This window comes from Natrix helvetica (assembly GCF_964273705.1).
Source record: "Natrix helvetica genome assembly, chromosome: 2".
NCBI classification, from domain to species: Eukaryota; Metazoa; Chordata; class Lepidosauria; order Squamata; family Natricidae; genus Natrix; species Natrix helvetica.
In genome coordinates, this window is record NC_138552.1 from 260,461,098 (window position 1) to 260,483,652 (window position 22,555).

Genomic DNA, 22,555 nt, shown 5'->3' on the forward strand with positions numbered 1-22,555 from the left:
AGCTGGCTTTGTGTTTAAGGCAGGAGTAGAACTCAGAGTCTCCTGGTTTCTAGCCTGATACCTTAACCAGGACATAAAACTGGCTCTATATATTCATTATATCAAATCCAAAATATTCCCAATGCAATATGACACAGAACTTCCTAAGTATTTTAAATTTACTCATAAGTTATGGGAAGTCCTATACTTATTAATACAATACAATACAATAGTAGAGTTGGAAGGGACCTTGGAGGTCTTCTAGTCCAACCCCCTGCCTAGGCAGGAAACCCTATACCGTTCCAGACAAATGGCTATCCAACATCTTCTTAAAGACTTCCAGTGTTGGGGCATTCACAACTTCTGGAGGCAAGCTGTTCCACTGATTAATTGTTCTAACTGTCAGGAAGTTTCTCCTCAGTTCTAAGTTGCTTCTCTCCTTCATTAGTTTCCACCCATTGCTTCTTGTTCTACCCTCAGGTGCCTTGGAAAATAGTTTGACTCCCTCTTCTTTGTGGCGACCCCTGAGATATTGGAACACTGCTATCATGTCTCCCCTAGTCCTTCTTTCTCTTAAGCTAAACATACCCAGTTCCTGCAACCGTTCTTCATATGTTTTAGTCTCCAGTCCCCTAATCATCTTTGTTGCTCTTCTCTGCACTCTTTCTAGAGTCTCCACATCTTTTTTACATCGTGGCGACCAGAACTTAATGCAGTATTCCAAGTGTGGCCTTACCAAGGCATTATAAAGTGGTATTAACACTTCACGTGATCTTGATTCTCTAAAGTCACCCATTGATAGGAAAAGGGGGGGGGGGTTTAAGATTGGGATGAACTAAGACAAATGCTAGCTAGATTAAAATGCAGGAGGTCTACCTGGATGTTTTGTGCTGAGCAACCCCCCCTCCTCTGTGTTTGTCTTTTTTGGAATAAGAAAGCTACTCCCTCATTTCTTTAAATGGCCCCCTGACAGACTTTCAACATTTCAAATGTACCCACTGCCCACCCACCCACCAATATTGGAGACCCTTGGTTAGCTTTTTCAGAAATAGTTCTATGAACTCTGGGAAAATTAAAATTATGACATTACTTTGGGTGAAGATATGGGGGGAGGGGGAGATTTTAGCAATTGCTTTTATACTTCTATAATTACTCTTCAATTAGTTCCCTAAATGTTCATAACAAAAAATATCCTTAATGGAAAGCTATTTGAAACTGAAATAAGAAATGCATCATACACACACAAAGGCAGGATAAAAGCAACACTTTAAGACATATATAAATTTAACAGTCCACACTAATCTAAATCACTATTAAATCTAAATCACTGTTATTGATATAGAACACCTTTTCATTTTATTATTATTCTATAAAAGAAAAAAAATGAAATCACATATAGGAATTTTTGAAGATTGCATTTCTTGAAGTGACTGTCCATCTTATATTCCATTTAAATAGCTATCTTCATTGGATTCCATGCATCTTGCATTTATATAAATAGAAAATATGACAGTAAAAAAAAAATTAAACATGACAATTTCTACAGAATTGTCCTTACCGGCACATGTGCGGTTGTCAGGAGTTAACTGAAAGCCAGCATTGCAATGGCAATGGTAGGAACCAGGACTGTTCACACATCGATGGTGGCAAAAGGAAGGGAACGTGCATTCATCAATGTCTATGTTGCCATTAGAACAGAAGTATTTTAAAAATAATTCCAAAAATGAAGTTACAAAAACAACGAACTGCCACATATGATCTTAATATCATAGGAATTGTATACATGGAGATGATCAGCAGCAATATCTGCAAACACCCCCTTTGGTGCCCCTCACTCTCCTTTTTTATTCTCTTTTATGTATTTTTCATTAAAACAAAATTTAATAGAAAAGTAGCATATTGCAAAGAAAAATATCAATGTGCAACACCAGCTTTCAGTTTAAGAATACATTTGGCATTCTTAGTGGAGGCTAATTTCCATATACAGGTAGTCCTCAACTTACAACAGACTTACAATTTAGAACAGAGGAGCTGACTCTGCTGACTGCCAGCAGTTTGATTCTCACCGGCTCAAGGTTGACTTTGCCTTCCATCTTTCCGAGGTCAGTAAATGTTGTGGACTGTTGGGGGCAATATGCTGACTCTGTAAACCACTTAGAGAGGGCTGCAAAGCACTGTGAAGCGATAAGTACCATTGCTATTGCTATGTAGTGACTGTTCAAAGTTACAATGGCACTGAAAAAAGTGACTTATGACTATTTGTCACCCTTAAGACCATTACAGCATCTTCATTGTCCTGTGATCCAAATGCAGATGCCTGGCAACTGACTCATATTTATGATGTTTGCAGCGTCCTGGAGTCATGTGATCACCTCTTCTGACAAGCAAAGTCAATGGAGAAGCCAGAATTACTTAACCGTATTACTAACGTAACAACTGCAGGGATTCACTTAACAATTGTACCAAGAAAGGCTGTAAAATGTGGCAAATGTCACATTTAGCAACAGAAATGTTGGGCTCAAGCGGGGTCGTAAGTTGAGGACTACCTGTACTCCTTAAAAAAAAAAGCCAAAGACTGATATGGAACAGCAGAGCGGTAGTGCTGGTCAGAGAGGGTAACAAACATTTTTCCACTATAGGAGCCTTCCTATAGCAGCCCTTTAGGGCTAGGTCTGGGATCATTCTGTAAAGCTCAGTCAAAAGTCACTGCTTGAGCTCTGCCTGGTTCTCTTCAAGTTCATCAAATTAGGACACTGAATGGAATTTTTTAAAAGGATTTAAAACCCCAAAATTAAAATTATCCTCAAACATCAAGCAGTTCAGAGAGATGCTGGGCAAAATATCTGACATATGTGCTTCATAGTGCATGAGACAGCAAATAAAGAACCTATTTTTGAATTGGTAATGCGTCTGGGTCTGTCATTTGCAAAGTCCATGTACTGGTTTAGCAGCTACCTTCTTATGCGCAGGCACAAACATGTAGAGTCCATGTGACTGCTTTAACTATTTGAAAATAGGTGCTTTTACATGCTTCTACATGTTGAATTTATTTTTTTGAAATGTTTCAATGCACAGTCCTCTTAAAAGCTTTCCATCTTAAACCTTGTAGTAGCTTTTCACAACTACCTATCCTTCATGTGTGTTAACTACAACTTTCATCATCCTCATGAATGCAACCACTCTACTGACTGCAGAGGTTGAGTAACAGCAAACCTGTTATTTCCCACACGTGTGTCCATTTATTTATTTATTTCATTGCAAAAACCTATATATGGCCACCTATACTATATACTACTAAAACTCCCATGTCTGTAATTTTTCACTTTGTTAACAAATGGTCATCAAATGGGATCACTTGCAGAATATTGGGACCTATTACTCCCAAGGGAATTGTGGTGCTTCAGTGTTGCTGGCTGCTTCAGCCACAAACCCCACAAAATATATTTTGCAGTGTGGTACTTACCAAAACACTGGTCTCCTCGTTTTTGATACCCAGTTCGGCACTGGCAGGTGAATGATCCCCTTAAGTTGACACAGACCTGATCTGACCTACAGGTGTGGCCACTGGTGGTACATTCATCAATATCTTTTACAAAGAAGGAAAGAAAATGACATGTTATGAACTTTGGAAAGGTCATTATAACTTTTGTATTTTTCTTCAAACTACAAAGATGTTACTACCAAGGTCTGATTCCAACATTAGTCAAAGAAAGTCATAATTGAAATCCTGAATAAATCATTCCTCACTCTATTTCTGTGTCCATGGCATTGCCAGTTCTTTTGTAGTCTTTCTCAATTTCATTTTTTTCATCATGTTTCATAAAACGATGATGTAGGCAGAGATTTCTACAAAGATTTCTTGGGTTAAAAACTTGCCAACTTACCTGCCAAGTATTGGTGATTCAAAGCAGCTAAGAAGGCCCACATAAAACAATATGGTATATATAAAATCTACTTGAAACAACAACTAACTATCTCAATGAAACAGTCCAAGCAATTTTATTCAGATCATACTAATCAAGGAAAGTAGGATTCTGGATCTCATTTGATAGATGTGGCTGACTTTCTCTGCAGTCATACCTGCACAGAAACACAATATTGGCTATGTTTATAGTCCAATGTGTTCAGTTTTGAGGGAAAAGAGGTATAGTGGCATATTTGGTTTTATTCTTCTCCAAGGCAGATCGATGTTTGAAGATTGTTATGTAAAAGGACAAAATATAACTATTCCCTGAAAGTGCAGGCACAGGTTTGTTGGTTTACTGAAGGATTTTGGGGGTTCATCCTCCCTTTGGAGTAGCATCCCTTTAATGGATTAAAATGTTTTCCTCCTCTTTTCCTCTTATAGCAGACTGTATCTCTGTAGTGGGTTGTAGGCTATTTCCCAGTTTTATGCCTCCTATAATCTAATGCAGTACTATGACATGACTTCCTTCTGACATTCAAAACCAACTGGAAGTTTCTAAGCTGAATAAACAAATTCCTTAAAACTAGTTTACAAATCCCAGTTGAACTCTTTGTATTTGTTCAGGAACTGGGGACCAGTGGCAGATTCCGGGTGGAGCCATGGAAAAGAAAAAATGGATTCTTTCTCATGCAAAATGAAAACAATGTTGACCACAAGACTCAAATCACAAATTGAACTGTTTTGACCTTGTTCTTTAAACTTGCTCCTCCCTCCAGTTCTCACTTCAAATACCCGCATTTTTTCCAATATGCTTCCTTTCTAACTGACAGCTCGATATAAATTTTCTTCCGACCTGCCTTGGTCTTTGAACTGATAGCTGTTATCAGTTCTTAAAAGCTGGTGTACTGCTTAAAATAATACAAAGATGACAGACGGGGGAATGCAGAATTTTTATTAACTTGCAAAATGCCTATCATATCTCAGGTGGGTTGAGTGTGAGATAAACAGGGGAGAGAATGTATCTTGCAAGCAAGCACTATAGAGTTAGTATGCTTGCATGTATGAATAGGGCTGGGGGAGGCTTGCATTTTGAAAAAAAACCCCTGCATAGTACATATTAGTGTACCTGCACATGCATGTACAGGTAATCCTCAATTTATGACTATTTGTTCAGCAACTATTCAAATTTATGGCAGTGTAAATGAAGGGACTTATGGTTGGAGTCCAAAGTTACAGTTATTGCAGTGCCCCCATGTCACATGATCAAAATTCAGGCACTTGGCAGCCGACCTACACTCAACAATTGCAGAGACATTTCGACTTCTCCCATCCATCTTTCTCTGCCATCTATGCTCCTATGATCTCTAGCACTCCATGGCTCCTGTGCCCTACCTGATTTTGGCTGTATTTTTGCTCCCAGAGCTGACGACTGTACATGTGTCTGGCCTGTCCCTTCATGAGGCAGTTGTGGCCATATAAGCTTTTTTTCCCGCAAGTCACACACAATGGTTCCAGTGGAGGGATTCAAATTTTGTTACCACTGGTTCGGTGGCTTTGCGGGCTTGGCATGGCTTGGTGGGCAGAGCTTGGTGGACGTGGCAGGGGAAGGATACTGCAAAATCTCCATTCCCTCCCCACTCCAAGGGAAGGTTACTGCAAAATCCCCATTTCCCCCTGATCAGTTGGGACTCGGGAGGCAGAGAATAGATGGAGGTGGGGCCAGTCAGAGATGGTATTTACCAGTTCTCCAAACTATTCAATATTTCTGCTACTGGTTCTCTAGAACTGGTCAGAACCTGCTGAATACCACCTCTGAGTGGTTCCCTCGCAAGACCTGAGGAAGATGACCTCACTGGTCATTAGCTGCCTTGTGAAGGGCCAGGTCAGATATGCCTGGTCAGCAGGGTGAGCAAGAAGATGGCAAAGGTCAGCAGGAGCAACAAAGCACAGGGTGGTAGGAACCTCGGAGTGCAAGGTTGTGAAGGTGATTGGCTGGGAACTAGGTTGGAGTAGCGGCAGCTTTGTGTGGCAATTGCAGTTTTGCACCGCACTGCTGGGCTAGGCTAAGCTGGATTTTGTATTACAAAGGAATTTGTGTTGTGCTGTGGCTCAAAGATTTCCTTGCAGTCCCAGAGCTGCAGTGCATCAAGAAACCCCTTTGTGCTGCGTACCTGCGCTTGGCTTTGCACTGCAAAGGGATTTGCACTGCACTGTGGCTCAGGGGTTTCATGCAGTTCCAAAGTCACGATATGCCAACCTTTTGTACTGTGCTGCTGGGCTTGGATGAGGCAGTTGAGGTTTCATGGAGTGGCTGTGCTTCCTGCAGTTTTTCTGGCATATTCTTGGAAATGGTATGCTATTGCCTTCTTCTTAGGACACAGAGCAACTGAGTGACTCAAGGGCACCAAACTGACTTCATGTCTAAAGGGGAACTAGAACTCACCACCTCCTGGTTTCTAGCCTGGTGCCTTAACCACTACACCAAATTGTCCTTTATTCAAGTTTTAGCTTAACCTATTTCCTGCCATTATGCTTGTTTTCAAGCAACATGCATGTTTTTTTTTAATGTAGGAGAACATTAATAACAACAGAGTAGTGATTTCTCATTTGCAGCCAACACTAATTTTTTATAATTCCCAGAAATCGAGTACCTTGTTCCACTGCATGTAAAGATAACGGTATGTTATGAGTGCATGAGAGTGAAACAGATAAGAATCACCAGCAAGTTCACATGAGAAAAGGAGAAAGGTTAGTGAAGAGTCTTCCTCTTTCTATCACCCTCCCCCTTTCTCACACACAAACTTCTTTCTGCTTTCACACCACCCTGTCCTTCTGAATCATGTTTTTGCAAATATATTAAAACAAACCCTCACACAATGCATTTGTTCCTAAGCATGTGTTCTTTGTCCCCCCCTTTCCCCCAGCTTTGGCAGAAAGACCGAAATGGAGAAACACCACAAAAGAGAGAAGGAAGAAATAAAAGGATGGAGAAACAACATTAGAAAGAGAGAAGATGATGCCTGCCAGCAATTTATGGCAGGGCAAGGCTTGGTCCTCCTTTCCTCCAATTCCTTTAAAATGATCTATTGAAAGCACTAATTCATAACCATGATTATTTCTATTTTCCATAAATCACATCTCAAAACAATTTCTCAAGGCAGATGACATTCATTACATTGCATTGTCTTGTTGAAGCATTTGTGCTGTACTGTTCAGTCAAAACTCATAAATTCAGAAAAAACAATCTGACTGTAAAAAAGGGAACGGCATTCGTAGTAGTATGAATAATATTAACTCTCAGACAGAGGCCTAATAAGGATGGTGTTTAAATAGCCTTCCTAAATGAGATAAAAGAAACTAACTAAAGGAGTTGTGTGTTTCCTAACTTGGATGGTTTCCAGGAAGGTAGATTTCATCTGACAGCCAGTTTGGTGTAGTGGTTCAGGCACCAGACTAGATCCATGAGCCAAGAAGGCAATGGCAGACAACTTTCCAAATTTTGTCCAGGAGTCAACACTGACTTGAAAACACACACGCATATATAAAGGGAGCAGCATTATGAAGAACGAAGTGCCAAGGGTCTGTGTCTGTGTGTTACAAGCAGTAAAGTGTAATAAAAGAAAAGACACTAAGAGAGAGCAAAAGATCACCAGGAGCACTGTTAAGTGTTGTACAAGCTGCAGCAGTTTAAGAGAAGCTGATTTCAGACTAGAAAAAGTTTTCTCTTTTTTGAATTCAATGAATGACAGGATCTTGAGTGTCCCTAAGGCAAAACCCAGATTTTAGGAGTTGGGTACAAGTAAGCAAGCAAGCTCATCTCTCCTATTGAAAATATGATTTAAAATTATGAGTTTTGGGTTTTGCTCATTTTCAATGAAATATCTGATAAAGTCACAAGGTTCTGTTTTATTTCACATGGATTAAAAACTAATATGGTATATTTACCTCTTGCTTAATCATCTTTCAAATAAAACCATTCCTTTCATGTATTATGGGAGTCATTGAGGGAGGTCACATATTACAACCTTACAAGTCTTTCTTAAAGAAGATATTATGGCAATACTGCTGCATAAAAAATCTCAAATGTTCAGAAAGAAAAGAGAAACAATTGATATGGATTTTTTTGGGAAGAAAGGCTAGATTATTTCCATCACTGTTTTTCTTTCTCCTGTCAGGCAAATGTGTTTTAATTCAGGCAGGTTTTAATTCATAAAAACTGATTTAATTATTCAGTTTTATGGGAGGTATCTATATGCTATTAATGTGCTTTAATAGTAGTTTTAACAATGTTTTAATTTTCTATCTTATCAAGTAGGCTGTGGTCTACTTTATCAAATGCTTTACTGAAGTCCAAGTATATTATAATCACAGCATTTTGCTGGTCCACTAATTTTGCCACTTTATCAAAGAATGAATAAGTTTTGGCTGGCATGATCTGTTTTTGACAAACACATGTTAGCTACTGGTTATGACTTTGTTTGCCTCTATGTGTTCTCAGATTCGTTGCTTGATTATATTTTCTAGACTCTTTCCAGGTATTGATGTGAGGCTGATCTGCAGGTTGCTTGATCCATTTATTAATTGTCTTACTTTATTTTACTTGTATCACTGTTAGCTACTTCAAGTGTAAATATACGATATAAATCAACATGCAATGTATCAAGAATTATTTTAATATGATTGTAAGGCAAATAAATGTTTATCCACTTGCTTATCTAAGAACGGATTTCTAATAATTTAATCAAGTGATGTAGCCAAGGTAAAATTGATTCTTTTTAATTGAAGAATCAAAAAAATCCTAGACTAGAATTTTAGTGACAGCTAATTATTTTTTCCACACAGGTGAAATATCTCATAAAAGAATTAACTGGGACTAAAGGTAAAAATGGTAAGAACCAGAATCAATGGTAAGTAGAGCAAAATATCACTAGATCTGGAGAAACAAACAAATAAGATCCTCTCCCCACATCAAATAAAAAGAAATGCATTGCTAATTTCTGTTTGACATTTTTCATTACATATTATATACATTTGTTTGGTGATATTCTTTCCCTTTAATTGGTTGCTATGAAGAGAAGCTTCTCCCACACAAGGTGCTCATTCCTCTCGCATTTAAAAGACCCTAAAGATGAAAAATGGTGGGTGGTCAGCATATATTTTCTCCAGTGGTTTTAACCCTGTTTGCTGGATGCTATGGATTAATGAGAGAGATAGATAAAGTTGCTGAAACTCAGGATGGAGAGGAGGGAGTAAAAAATAATGGATGGCTTGAGCAAGGAAAATGGACAAGGAAGAATTCTTCCTAGTGGGAAAATGAACCATCATTATGCAGAGCTGTAGCCATTTATACAGATCTAAAATAGAAAATATCAGATCTGCTATAATTTTCAATATGTATTCTGGAACAGAATAAAAATAAATAGCCTCAATAATCAAACACACAATATCATGAGCTCAGACTAGTCCACTCCCCCCACATCCCTAATTCTTCTCTGTCTCTATGCTGTTCTCTTAGTTCTTTTTCTCTCCCCCCCCTCTTACATCTTTTATTACATTTTTATCCTGCCCATCTCAGTGATACAGCAATTCTGCATCTTCTCTTCCTAACTTCTATTTTTCTCAGCACATGTCTTTTTTTATCTTCCTTCTTTACAGCTCTACATATTCTAATTCTTTCCTTATATCTTTGCAAGATTCTTAATACCTTTATAAAACGTTAACAGCCCAACTAGCTCAAGCCAGAGATATTTAACTGCTTGGCCCCCTTTAACTTTAGGGTCATTTAGGGTTATTATAGGTTTCACCACCCACTGCAAAAACCCCATAACGCAGTGCAAGACGAATGTTTTATTGTAACAATGCAAGACTTGAGATGCATCCACCACGCAAACTTTAACAAACTTTTTAAAAATATAATCATGGAGAACAGGTTTCAAAAGTACTTTTGAAATGGCTTGGTTATGTGCTAGGATTTATGAGATAGCCAAAAGGAATATAAAAGGTATGTGGGTATGAGGGGGAAGGGAGCCTATTGCCTTTCCCCCCTGCTGAATACAGATCATTTTGCATTTCATTGTCCTCATTCCCATCAGGTTCATTAATTGCCAGTGATTTCTCTGCATTTGCCAAAAAATGTACCCAGTGCTTCTTTGAGAAGTTATTTATACTGTTTTGTCCCTTCTGATGCTGACTTTGGCAGCATGCTTGTTGTTCTGTGGTAAAATGCTGGGTGAGCTGCTTTGAGGTCCCGAACGACCCTTTCTTGAAGCAAACTGTTCTTTTAAGGCATCCGCTGCAGCTTCCCCTCCTTGCCCTGACCACTGGATTCCCTCTGAACCCTAAAAACAAACCTGACTGACTTGTGCCTCACAGATTTCATTGGAAGTGACATCAAGTCAGGGGGCTTAGGAGCTCTCTTTTTTCCTTGATCCTTCCGTTCTCCACTTGCATGCCTGGCTTGGTTCCGTCTGACTGTGACTCATTCTTCCCCAAACCCCTGACTCATTCAGCTCATTTGTTTTCTTATGTAACATTCTAATCTCCACACTTCACTTCCTACAACTAGATAATCACAGCCATGCTTGGCATTTCAGCGTGGTTCCCACCAGTTCTTTACACTTCAGTGCAATTGTTCCTTTAGAACAGCCCCTTTTATGTAACAAGCCGCAAGCTCTCTTGATGTCCTTTTAAACTTTTGACACTTTGAGGTCCATGGTTACAGAGCATTGTGTCCTAGCTATACAAGCATGTGCTAGGAACTTGTTACTCTTGGTTGCAGGTTGCAGGGTTGGAAAAATCCAAGACCTCGTTGCCCAGAATCTAATGTTTTAACAATGGCATTCAAAGCATGCTTTATTGAATCACAGGTCACCAACCTGAATCATGGTACAATCCATGCTCTAATAACATGATTTTTCATCTTGTTCCCATGATTTCCCTTATTTCATCCCCAATCCATGAGTGAGACTTGCTTAAGTCATAATTAGCTACAACAGTATAAAGCAGTATTTCCACTATTCTAACACAGTTTCAAAGTCTTTTTATTACACTTAACAGGATCCAACTGTTTAAAGTTGTTGGGTACCTTTCTACACGATATTGTGAATTCTGGGAATTGTAATCCCAACACATTTGCAGGAAAGCATATTGGGGGAGACTGTTACCATCATTTCAAAAGATAAAATATTGCAAATTATAAAGTGGGGCCTGCATTTAATAAAAGAAATGGATCTGATACATTTACCAAAAGTGTTCTAGTCACTTTTGACATTAGTCTAGTATTTTGACATTAGTTACCAAAGTAGTAATGGGATTTTAACACATAGTACCAACTGTGGAGACCTTTCCCAAGTTACTTCTTTAAAAGTGTTCCTGTTCCATATCAAGCAAACATGAAACTAATGCAACACATGAACAGCAATAACCCACCCATGATGACCAATGAATTTTGGAAGATATTCAAAAATATAATTACAGATAAAAAGTGTTTTTCCTTTTTTGGCACATCACTTTTCAGAATTATTATGGAATTGTTCCATGTGTTCCCTTCATTACCACTTTCTGCAGTTTTAAAAATGTTTTCGAAACAAAGAAACAAAACGACAGTCAAATAAAATAAAATAACTAAATTAACCTTCTGGTTCATCACCTCAACAATTATAAAAAGAAATCAAGAGATAAGGGAAACATAAATCAAGTATCTAAGTATATGTTGGATAGGAAGCTGCTTTCTTTCTTGAAAAGGAATAGAAAATCTCATGTCTAGATTTTTTATTTATTTATTTTTATCCTATCTTTATTATTTTTACAAATAACTAAAGGCAGCAAATATATTCAACACGTTTTTCTTTTCCCATTTTCCCCACAATAATCCTGAGAGGTGGTTTGGGTTGAGAGAGAATGAGTAAAAGTCACAGTCTCCTGCTTTTTGCTCTTAACCATTAGACCAAACTGGCTCTCTAATTATCTGCACTTTAATAATCTTAAATGCTGATTTTTGAAAATATTTCCAGGTTGCAAACCATTTTTGTTTTGCTTATTTCACTTCTAGGAAATCTAGGAAGTAAAGCTTGCACAAATTGTGATTTATTTACATTATGGATTTTGACCTATCAGGTTCTTGACAACCAAACTGAAGGGTAGCAAGATTAAACATTTGCCAAGATCACAAGATCATTTTTTACTGCCATTTCAAGTTTTCACTGAGTATCCAAGAAAATCAAATGTTCCTCTTCAAGTCTAGAAGAATCACTAAAATGTTCTACCTGAAGGTCTTCAAAACACTGAAAACTGTTTCCTTTTATTCCAACCAAAGAAAAACAGCAACAATGAAAGTCTCAGTGCCCTCCATGTAAATTACCAAACAAGCCTATAGTTTGGTTAGGTAGGTCACAAACGGACATTTTCACATATATTTCTTTCCCAATATTCTTTGTAATCCAGGAAAATTCTCTGTGAACCATGTCCTCCATAAACTAGTCATGAAGTAGAAAGAAATGAAACTTTGACCTAACTTGAGTCTTACCCTTGAGAAATTGGGGAATTTTGAAAGAATGTTCACCTAGTTTTATTGTCTACAAATTTGAAATGAAGTTTCAAAACGTCATTTATGCCCAACTCTAATCAAAACTTTATGGAGAAGAGCTGGCAGTCATTCATAGTAGACCGCAACGATTCTTTTATTGTGCTTTGGTAAGGAATCTTGTGAGTGGGTGTGACCCAAGTATTTTAATAGGGAGATCTATGGATCAAAGATACTCTACATTTCCATTAATAGACAAGTGCTTCTCAGTGAGTAAATGTACACTTTCCTATAAGCAATACTGGTGAGAATTTGATTCTTGCTGACTACGTCTATATTTTTTTCTTGGCAATAGTATGGATGGCGATTTGCCATAAGAAGTGAATAAAAAGAAGAATGTTAAGGACATAGTTATTATGCATGCTAGTTACATAATATTATGTATAAACTACAGTGCTAATTTTCCCTCTTGCTAGGATATTTTCCTTCCTTTATTGACATTAAAAATGTGATATTCTGTCTGTAGATGGTAACATCTTAGATGTTCTACTATCTTATTTGGTCCATGTATAGGTCAGGCCACAATCCTGAAAAATAGTTCACTCTAAAATGGGTGGATTCAGGACAAAAAATAACTTTGATTTAAATGAATTGTGCCACATTTGTTTAATATTCCCATTTTATCATATTAAATAAATATACCTTGCAAGGGTCAGAGAACAGTATCCAAGGCTTTGGGAAGAGCAGGGTATGTTCTCCCGGATTAGAGCCACAAACTATTCTGAATTATTACACTTATCAGTTAAGTAAAGGACATTCCAATTATTTTTATCCCTTTAACATTCCTAGCCTGGCCACATTTGAGCAAGAAAAAATTCAGGCAACCAAAAGCTAGCAACAAAGAGGTGGGTTTTTATTTATCTGTTATTTTCATATAATGAGCCCTGCTATGTTTCTGCAATGGCAGAATGACAACCCTACATTTAGCAAAGTCACTTTTCTTAAAGTTGCTTTTTTTCTTGTTCCTTTGATACTGTCAGACCAGAACAGACTAGGAAACGAAAACTATGAATGCTAATATTATTTCATTATATGGTTACAGTAACAGAATATCATAAATCTGAATGGGCCTCTCCTCCAACCCTTTAACTTAAAGAGAACTAGGGAGGGTCCAGCCTGAAACATTTTCTCTAAATTACATTTTTGTCTGGGACTCAAGCTCTTTTTTATCCAACCATTGTCTTGGTTGTGGCTCTTCGTCTTGCTTCTCAAGGTTATTCTTACTGCCCATTACATGTACCATCTTTCCACCAAGTGCTAAGCCAGCAAAACCTTTCTAGATCAAGAACTGAAATGATGGACAATTTTGTCTCTGCTTGGCTACAGGCTGCATGTACAACATGGCTGAGGCCACTTACGTTATATCTCCATCTGCAATGTGAACACATTTCAGAGTTATCCTTTGATTTCCTTTGTTGCTCCAGCTTTCCCCAAAGAATCCAGAGAATTGGTGTAGAGAATTTGCCCTCAGAAATCCTTGTTTTCTTATCCCATGAAATAAAATTCTTAGAATTCCCCGAGAAGAGGTAATAAAGCGGTGCTTGTTTAAACCTGTAGCATGAATGTGCCCTAAGTACTAATGTTAAGAGCCATGACTCAGAGGCTGTCTGCATTAGTGACTGGTGATTCATGGGATAGAGAGGAAAGGGGAGAATTTACTATTGAGAGATGTAGCTGTAACACAACTTCTTACTGTGTTAGCTGAGTAAACTGTTTTATATAGGAAGCTACCTTTTAGCCCTTACTCTGTCCCTCTAGCCCTGTGATGGTGAACCTATGATATGCGTGCCACAGATGGCATGCAGAACCCTCTCTATGGGCACGCAAGCCGTCTCCCCAGCTCAGTTCCGCTGCACATGCACATGTGTGCCTCCTGCCGGCCAGCTGGTTTTCAGGTATTACTGTGCATGCGCGGGGGACAGGGTGTATGCAGGAGATGCACATTCATGTGCAGGGGACAGGGCACACACGGGGGGTATTGCACGTGCATGCGTGGAGTGGAGTCATGCGTGCATTGCATTATGGGTGTGTGTGCACACGCATGCTTTCGGCACTCAGTCATCACTGCTCCAGCCCAAGTTCCCAAATCTGGCAGCACTTTTCCAGGGGCCTCAGTCGTTCTTCTCATTGCCATCCAAAAGGTCCTTTTTACCTGGAGCTCTGGCCTAGGTGCTACCACACTGAACCGATAGTTTGTCCACCCACTCAAGTTAATTTTATCCTCAAGCCCCCAACTTTCCCTCTGAAGAAACCCCCTGGGCCTTTTGAGGCTTGTGGTTTACAGGCTGCAAATACAGTTCAAGTTCAAGTTGAGTTCAGTGACAGCTATCAAAAGAGGAAGACTTATCTGAACCAGGATATTGTTTTCCATCTGCAATCATGCTATCTCTTGGCAGCAGGTTCCTTTCTCTACAACTCCCTGAGTAAATAAGTAGATTCCTGATGCTGTTCCAGCTTTAAAATATGCCTTTGAAGGGCTCAGCCAGGAACAAGCCAGGGTGATTTTCCCCCATCAAAGATGTCCATGTGATCCTCTAGCACACTTCTCGCACAGAGGTAGGTATGTCCTTGGTTAGATAAGGAATGTAGTTGAGGTTTATTCATGTCACGAGCTAACAATCTGAACAGTGTGCAAAAATAGGGAGCATTTCAGAACATGTCAGGATATTTACTAAGTAGGTTTAGCATGAGATGTATTAAAGCAGTGCTTCTCAAATAGTGGGGCGGGCCCCCCAGGGGGGGTGCGAGGCTCCGTAAAGAGGGGCTCAGCTCAAATTATTTTATATATTTTTGTTTTGCAGGTTAAAGTTTTTTTTAATATTGTGTTCCTTTAAATCCTGTGCTCCTTTAAATCTTTTCTGCTACACTTAATAAAGCTATTTGTTGTAAATTGATCCACATTTCTTTCTTTTTTTATTCTCTTATACGTTAATAAGGATACAGTGTTATGCAGAGGTGTACTTATAACAATTTTATAGACAAATGATACTATTTACAGTTGCGCGGGGCGCGCGAAATGTTTTCTTCTTCCTAGGGGGGGCATGACAGAAAATAATTGAGAAGCACTGTATTAAAGGAATTTAGAGCTAGCATGAACTTCCTACATTATGCCTCAATAATAGTCTTTTCCCGTGAGGAGATTTTCTTCATTTATTGTAACTAAATTCAGCCCATATTTATTGCAGGTTGATTTGTCTCCCAAAAGGATAATGTTGATTTTTGGCAGTGGTGGTCTGATGAGATTCTGGGGTTCACAAAAAGGAGATAGGGGCCATTACACTATATTAGCACATCAATTCTTAAAACAATTCTGTAAAATACTTATGCTTTACCAGTCTTCTGCTATAAGTAGCCCAGGTCACAACTGAGAGCTTACTTGCCTATAGTACTGATCTGTTAACTTGATTCATTCACCATAGTAATGTTTGATTCAGAGGTGGGTTCCGGCTTCTGTTACTGCCGGTTTGCTCAGAGATGTGCTTTGCGCTTGCTTGCTTTGCATACTACGTGCGCATGTGCAATAGTAAAAAAAACCAAGATGGCAGTGCCATAGAACCAGTTCCTGAGTTACTATCAGGTGGCCACCTGAGTTACTATCTACTTGGCTGAACTAGTCCAAACCGGTAGGAACCCACCTCTGGTTTGGTTTCTTCAGGGTTATTGGGGGACATTTTTGTTGGAAAAGCTTACATGAAAGTGAACAATAGTAATTATTTAAAAGATAAATATTTTGCATAAGGACAAAAAATTGAAAAAGACACAATCAATTTATGAACTTTAACTCAAATGAATAAGATTAGAAGACTGCTAAGGCTGGCAAAGATTCCTTAATGGAAAATAACCTCATTCCTCAAAACATCACCAATCGTGTTGGTTGGGATTATTAAATTAAAGTTCAAAGAATTTGGAAGTTATTTATTATTTTTTTCACCCGGCTCTCTAAAGTAAGGCAATGATATTATATTCTGATTTGGTAAATATAGAGATAAATGTCAAAAAAAGTTTAACCCTTAAGGATTTTTTTTAAAGTGACTTTGGTAGAGAGTGGTGAATGGTTGGGTTAGATCTTTTTTCTGTTTTTTGTAATAAGTGAACTCAGGATGATCCAGTGAAAACAAATTGGCAGTAATTTAAACACAGGACAAGTAAATACTTCTTCAGGCAACATACAGTTAAATGTGTTTTTCTCCCAAAAGATGCAGAAATGACCACTGTTTTCACTTCAATGTTTACTTAGAAGACAATTCTACTAAAGTAAATATTTACCACAAACACTTCAATGACATTTCTTGAAAGTACAAATATGCATAGGATTTGATTGTAACCCTATGCTCATTTACCAAAAAGGTAGCTCCTTTGTATTTAACAAAACTGTCTTTCAGGTAAAGATTTAAAGGGCCTTATTTCTGAAGAAAATAAACATAGTATTGCAGCCTCACAAAAAGTGTCCGAAGATGGACCTACAGCAAGTATTTCAGTTAGAATACTTAAATAAATAAAATCAGCTTACAGTTGACTTTGTGTCTGATACTACTTCTCCTAAGTGAAACCTACTAAGAAGCTTTGGTTCAAATAACACAAGAGACAAACGTATACTTTAGATGTTAGTTCTGTAATTTTATTAACTGGGTGCAATGGTTGAGTAAAGCGGTTGCCAACAAAAGCAAAGAGAAATTCACCATCATTGTTCAATGCAGCTCCAAAGTCTTATGAAAGGACAGCTTTGATCAGCAGAAAAATAGAGCCACTATAAGTCAATACTAGAAGAGTCTTTCAGGAATTATTTTTAAAAATAGGTTCATGCCATAAGCAAAGAGTTGTGTTCCAATATTTTTGCAACAAAATAATTAATATAACTGCTGGTAGTAAAACTTGTAGTAAATTTTTTTGAATCCCACCACTGATACAAGTTATTCCAGGTTGATTTCCTAATATCCGCATTTACCAAATCTTAAATACAAATATAGGGGAAGAAACTGTTTAACATCTGAAGTTTATAAGCATCTGACTTGGACTGTCTGATTTAGTATTCAAGAGATTCACACTGTGGAAAATAACTTAATAATCATGCTACATACATAGAGTCAGTTGTATTTCCCCCACAATAGGCATCTTTACTTAATGAAGTCCCATTATTTTTCAGCATCTTCAATTTTCTCCAGCTTCAATTCATGTGAACTGATTGGGACCCGAAGATTACCAGCACTTCACCCTCTCCAATTATGTAATGCCCAATGCATTTCACAAGAGATCTTTCAGCTTTATTTATTGCTTAATGTCCCAAAGGTAAGACTAGGGCCTCTTTTCTTTAGTATGCTTCTATTAGTCTTGAAAGAGGGTCATTTTAGGATAGTGGTTAAGGCACCAACTAGAAATCAGGAGACTAGGTTATAGTCTTACCTTAGGCATGAAGTCAGCTGTGTGTTATACAATACAATAGCAGAGTTGGAAGGGACCTTGGAGGTCTTCTAGTCCAACCCCCTGCCTAGACAGGAAACTCTATACCATTTCAGAAAAATGGCTATCAAAAATCTTCTTAAAGACTTCCAGTGTTGGGGCATTCACAACTTCTGGAAGCAAGCTGTTCCACTGATTAACTGTTCTAACTGTCAGGAAATTTCTCCTCAGTTCTAAGTGGCTTCTCTCCTTGATTAGTTTCCACCCATTGCCTCTTGTTCTACACTCAGGTGCCTTGGAGAATAGTTTGACTCCCTCTTCTTTGTGGCAACCCCTGAGATATTGGAACACTGTTATCATGCCTCCCCACGTCTTTCTTTTCATTAAACTAGACATACCCAGTTCCTGCAATCGTTCTTCATGTTTTAGTCTCCAGTCCACTAATCATCTTTGTTGCTCTTCTCTGCACTCTTTCTAGAGTCTCCACATCTTTTCTACATCGTGGCAACCAAAACTGAATGCAGTATTCCAAGTGTGGCCTTACCAAGGCATTATAAAGTGGTATTAACACTTGCTGTGATCTTGATTCTATCCCTCTGTTTATGTAGCTTAGAACTGTGTTGGCTTTTTTGGCAGCTGCTGCACACTGCTGGCTCATGTTTAAATGGTTGTCCACTAGACTCCAAGATTCCTTTCACAGTTACTACTGTTGAGCACGGTACCACCTATACTGTACCTGTACATTTCGTTTTTGTTGCCTCAATGTAGAACCTTACTCTTTTCACCATTGAATTTCATTTTATTAGATAGTGCCTAATGTTCAAGTTTGTCAAGATCCTTCTATATCATAAGCCTATCTTCTGGAGTGTTGGCTATTCCTGCCAGCTTGGTGTCATCTGCAAATTTGATGAGTTGCCCTTTATTTCCTCTTTTAAAGCCTGAGGCGGCAATAACTGAGGAGGCGAAAGGTACAGCTTAACTTTATTAACTCAAAGCTAACAGAGAGGAACAAGCAACAACGATCTCATCTGACAGCTATTTATACATGTAGTTGTCAGACGGGGAACCAATGGGAGATGTGGTTCTGTCCCGCCGGCCGGCAGGCGTGTCTGAACCAATCAGAGGCGTTTCTTCCAACGCCATCTGCTGGCCGCGCCTGGTGGAACACAACACCCTTTTCCCCTGGACTGAACATCCATAGTCCTGGAGATATGCGGGGCGTCTGCACACGCGCTGGGATCTTCTTGCCAAAGGTGGAGCCGTCGCCGAAGGAGGAGGAGTGCCGGACCCGCTGTGCTGCCTAATTGGCAGCAAGGGACGTGCAAAAAGCCCAGCCCCAAACATGGCACCAGCATTTAAAGGTAAGGCAGCTGGCGAGAATGTAACGGGTAGCGCGGACTCAGAGCTAGTGTTTTTGTGACACTGGTAGGGCCTGTTTGTTCTGGAACGATTGGTCTGTCCACAGGCCTCTCCGTGGGTCGCCGACGTAGCTGGTCTACATGCCACCGCCAATGTCTCCCATCGTTGGGAGGACCCTGTAGGAACAGGGCCCTGTTATCTCTGCAACGTGACCGGGTAACCATTTTGGGTCACCCGCAAAATTACGGGCAAAAACCCCCTCCCCCACCAGAAAAGCCCTGGGGGTGGGAATTGTGAAAAGAGGTCGAGGTGTAGAGGGGGTGAAGACGGTCTAGAGTAGTGCGGAGTCTCCAGCCCATTAATAATTCCGCAGGGCTCTTTCCAGTAACTGGGCAAGGTGTGCTGTGTTGTGATCTCAGGTAGGTGGAGAGCCTGGTGGACCAGGGAAGAGGAGCCATCTGGCTAAGGGCCTCTTTGGCTGAACGGACAGTGCGTTCAGCCAAACCGTTCCCCGCCGGGTGGAAAGGAGCAACTGGGGCATGGCGAATGCCCAAGTCCGCCAGGTAGTGCTGGAACACTGCCGAGGTAAACTGGGGGCCATTGTCAGAGACGAGCACGTCAGGGAGACTGTGGGTTGTGAACAGGGAGTCAAGCACTTGAATGGTGGCCCCCGATGTAGTGCTTTTCATGTGGAAGAGCTCAACCCATTTAGACCAGGTGTCAACTACAATGAAGAAGGTGAGGCTGGCCATAGGTCCCATGAAGTCGACGTGAAGGCGACTCCAAGGGGCCATGGGCCGTTCCCAGTCCCTGGAAGGCATGGCGGGAGGCGCTGGCCTAAGGTTTTGACATGGCATGCAGCGCTGCACCCAGGCAGCGATGTCAGCATCCATGGAGGGCTACCAGACATAGCCACGGCCCAGACTTTTCATTCAGACAATGCCTGGGTGCCCTTCATGGAGGCGGGTCAGAACAGCATGGCGGAGGTAGGTAGGAATGACAACACGATTGCCCCACAGAAGGCAGCCCTGAAGGACTGACAGCTCTGTGCAGTGGTGGAAGTAGGGAAGGAATTGGGTCTCTCCGGGCGTGGAAGGTCAGCCCCTGAGGACAGCATTGAAGACATAGGAAAGGACGGGGTCTATAAGAGAGGAGTGAGCTATGTCAGAAGTGGACATGGGCAGGTGGAGGTCATCAATGAGGCAGAGAGAATTAGTGGGGGCAGGATCAGAAACGTCTATGGGCAAAGGGCAGTGGCTTAAGGCATCAGCATGACCTATATGGCCACCCGGTTTATAGATCAGGGAGTAAGTGTATGAAGCGAGGAACTCTGCCCAGCGGGACATCCTGGGGGAGAGGATGGGGGGTAGGATGGTCCCTGGCAAGGATACCCAGCAGGGGCTTGTGATCAGTGACCAGAGAGAAGGGGCGGCCGTACAAGTAGTGATGGAAGCGTTTCACTCCCGCAACGGCAGCCAGCGCCTCCTTATCCAACTGGCTGTAGTTGCGCTCAGGTTTGGAAAAGGTGCGGGAGTAAAACGGAATGGGGGCCTCTGAATCGTCAGGGTAGGAGTGGCTAAGGATGGCTCAGACGCCGAAAGGGGAAGCATCACAGGAGAGGACTAGGTCATTGTATTCAGCTAAAACGGAGGGGCAGTTAAGGAGTGCTTGACAGCCGCGAGCGCATGTGCCTCGCGGCTCGTCCAAGACCAGGGCGTGGAGCTGTCCAGCAGTCTGTGGAGAGGCTCAGAAAGAGAGACCTTATGGGGAATAAAAGAGAAGTAAAAGTTGAGGAGGCCTAAGAAAGCCTGCAGCTCAACTTTATTAGTGGGGGTGGGGGCTGAGAGGATACCGTCCACTTTAGAAGGGGAAGGGTGAATGCCATGCTGGTCTATTAGGTAGCCCAGAAAGGTCACGGCAGGAACAACCAACTGGCATTTAGATTTTTTTAAGCGCAAGCCGGCTGCGCGGAAACGCAGCAAGATGGCCCACAGAGTCTTGCCGAGTCCTGATCGGTCATTGGCAGCGATCAGGACATCGTCAAAATATGGGATGACCCCAGGAATGCCATGGAGCAAATGCTCCATGAGGCCTTGGAAAATTCCTGGGGCCACACTAATGCCGAAATGTAATCGGCGGCATTTAAAAGCACTCCGGTGCGTGACAATGGTCTGCGCAGTCGCGGTGGCTTCATCGACGGGCAGCTGTTGGTACGCCTGCGCGAGGTCTAATTTTGCGAAGATCTTGCCCTGGCCCAAGGAGTGCAACATATGTTGCACGACGGGCAAAGGGTAAGGGTGGGACTGCAAGGCCTTATTGACAGTGGATTTAAAGTCCGCGCAGATCCTAATAGATTTGTCGGACTTTAAAGGAACCATGATAGGGGTTTCCCAAGGGGAGAAATCCACAGGTTCTAAGATCCCTTGGGCGATGAGCTTGTCAAGCTCAGAGTCGACCTTCGCTTTCAAAGCGAGAGGCAAACACCGTGATTTAAGGTGGATGGGGGCCACTGTAGGATCCAGATTTAAAGAAATGGGAGTTCCAGTATAGCAGCCTAGAGCAGTGTCAAACACATCCTCAAATTCAGAGAGGAGAGAGAAAAGGTTATCTCCGGGAACAGAGGAGAAAGTAGTAGAATGGATGCCGGAGATAGAGAGGCCTAGAGCCCGAAACCAATTGAGACCCAGCAAGGAAGCTAAGGGGGTTTGGACTAGCAGGAGAGGTAAGCGAGCTTGGAAGGAGCCATAGCAGATGAGGAAGTGGCCGCAGCCAAGCAAAGGTATGGGGTTCCCCTGATAGTCACGGAGGCGGCAGTTGGCGGGTGCTAGCTGGTGCCGGCATAGGTGGGGCAGGAGGGAATTTAAAATGTCCTAGGACATGATGGATCTGGCGGATCCCGTTTCTACTTCCATAGAGCAGGGGTGGCCTTCAAGGAAAATGCGGAGATGCAGCTTACCCCGACCTCACAAAGTAGAAGAGGCCAAGTTGACGATCCATTCGGGGCAGGCGTCTATGGGGTCCCCAACAGAGAGGCTGTTTTGACGGCGCATGGTGGGAGTAGCAGAGGAGCAGGGAAAAAATGACAGCAGCTGTGAAGAGCTCTGGTCGGTAGGGGTAGAGTGGCGGACAGAGGCCAAATGGCCCTTCTTGCCGCATTTACGGCACACAGCAGAGCGGAACCGGCAGGAGGAACGGAGATGTCGGCCACCGCAGCTGAGGCAAACACGGCCGTCCTTGTGGGACAGGGACTGGAAACGGTCAATGGCTATGTCCAAGTCTGACCTGTAATTGTCAGAATCTTGCTGGTTGTGGACAGTGGGAGCAGGAATCAG

General features: G+C 41.1%; 1 protein-coding gene across 1 annotated transcript in view; it reads right to left on the bottom strand.

The window, feature by feature from the left end:
• Positions 1 to 22,555, bottom strand: part of EFEMP1 (EGF containing fibulin extracellular matrix protein 1) — a gene marked incomplete at its 3' end in the record, with an annotated part of 61,457 nt that overhangs the window by 9,507 nt on the left and 29,395 nt on the right. Inside the window, exons 5-6 of the mRNA XM_081943105.1 lie at positions 3,443 to 3,565; positions 1,538 to 1,657 (exon numbers count right to left, since the gene is read on the bottom strand). Of these exons, the coding sequence (XP_081799231.1) occupies positions 1,538 to 1,657; positions 3,443 to 3,565 (243 nt within the window). The remainder of the gene's footprint in view (positions 1 to 1,537; positions 1,658 to 3,442; positions 3,566 to 22,555) is intronic.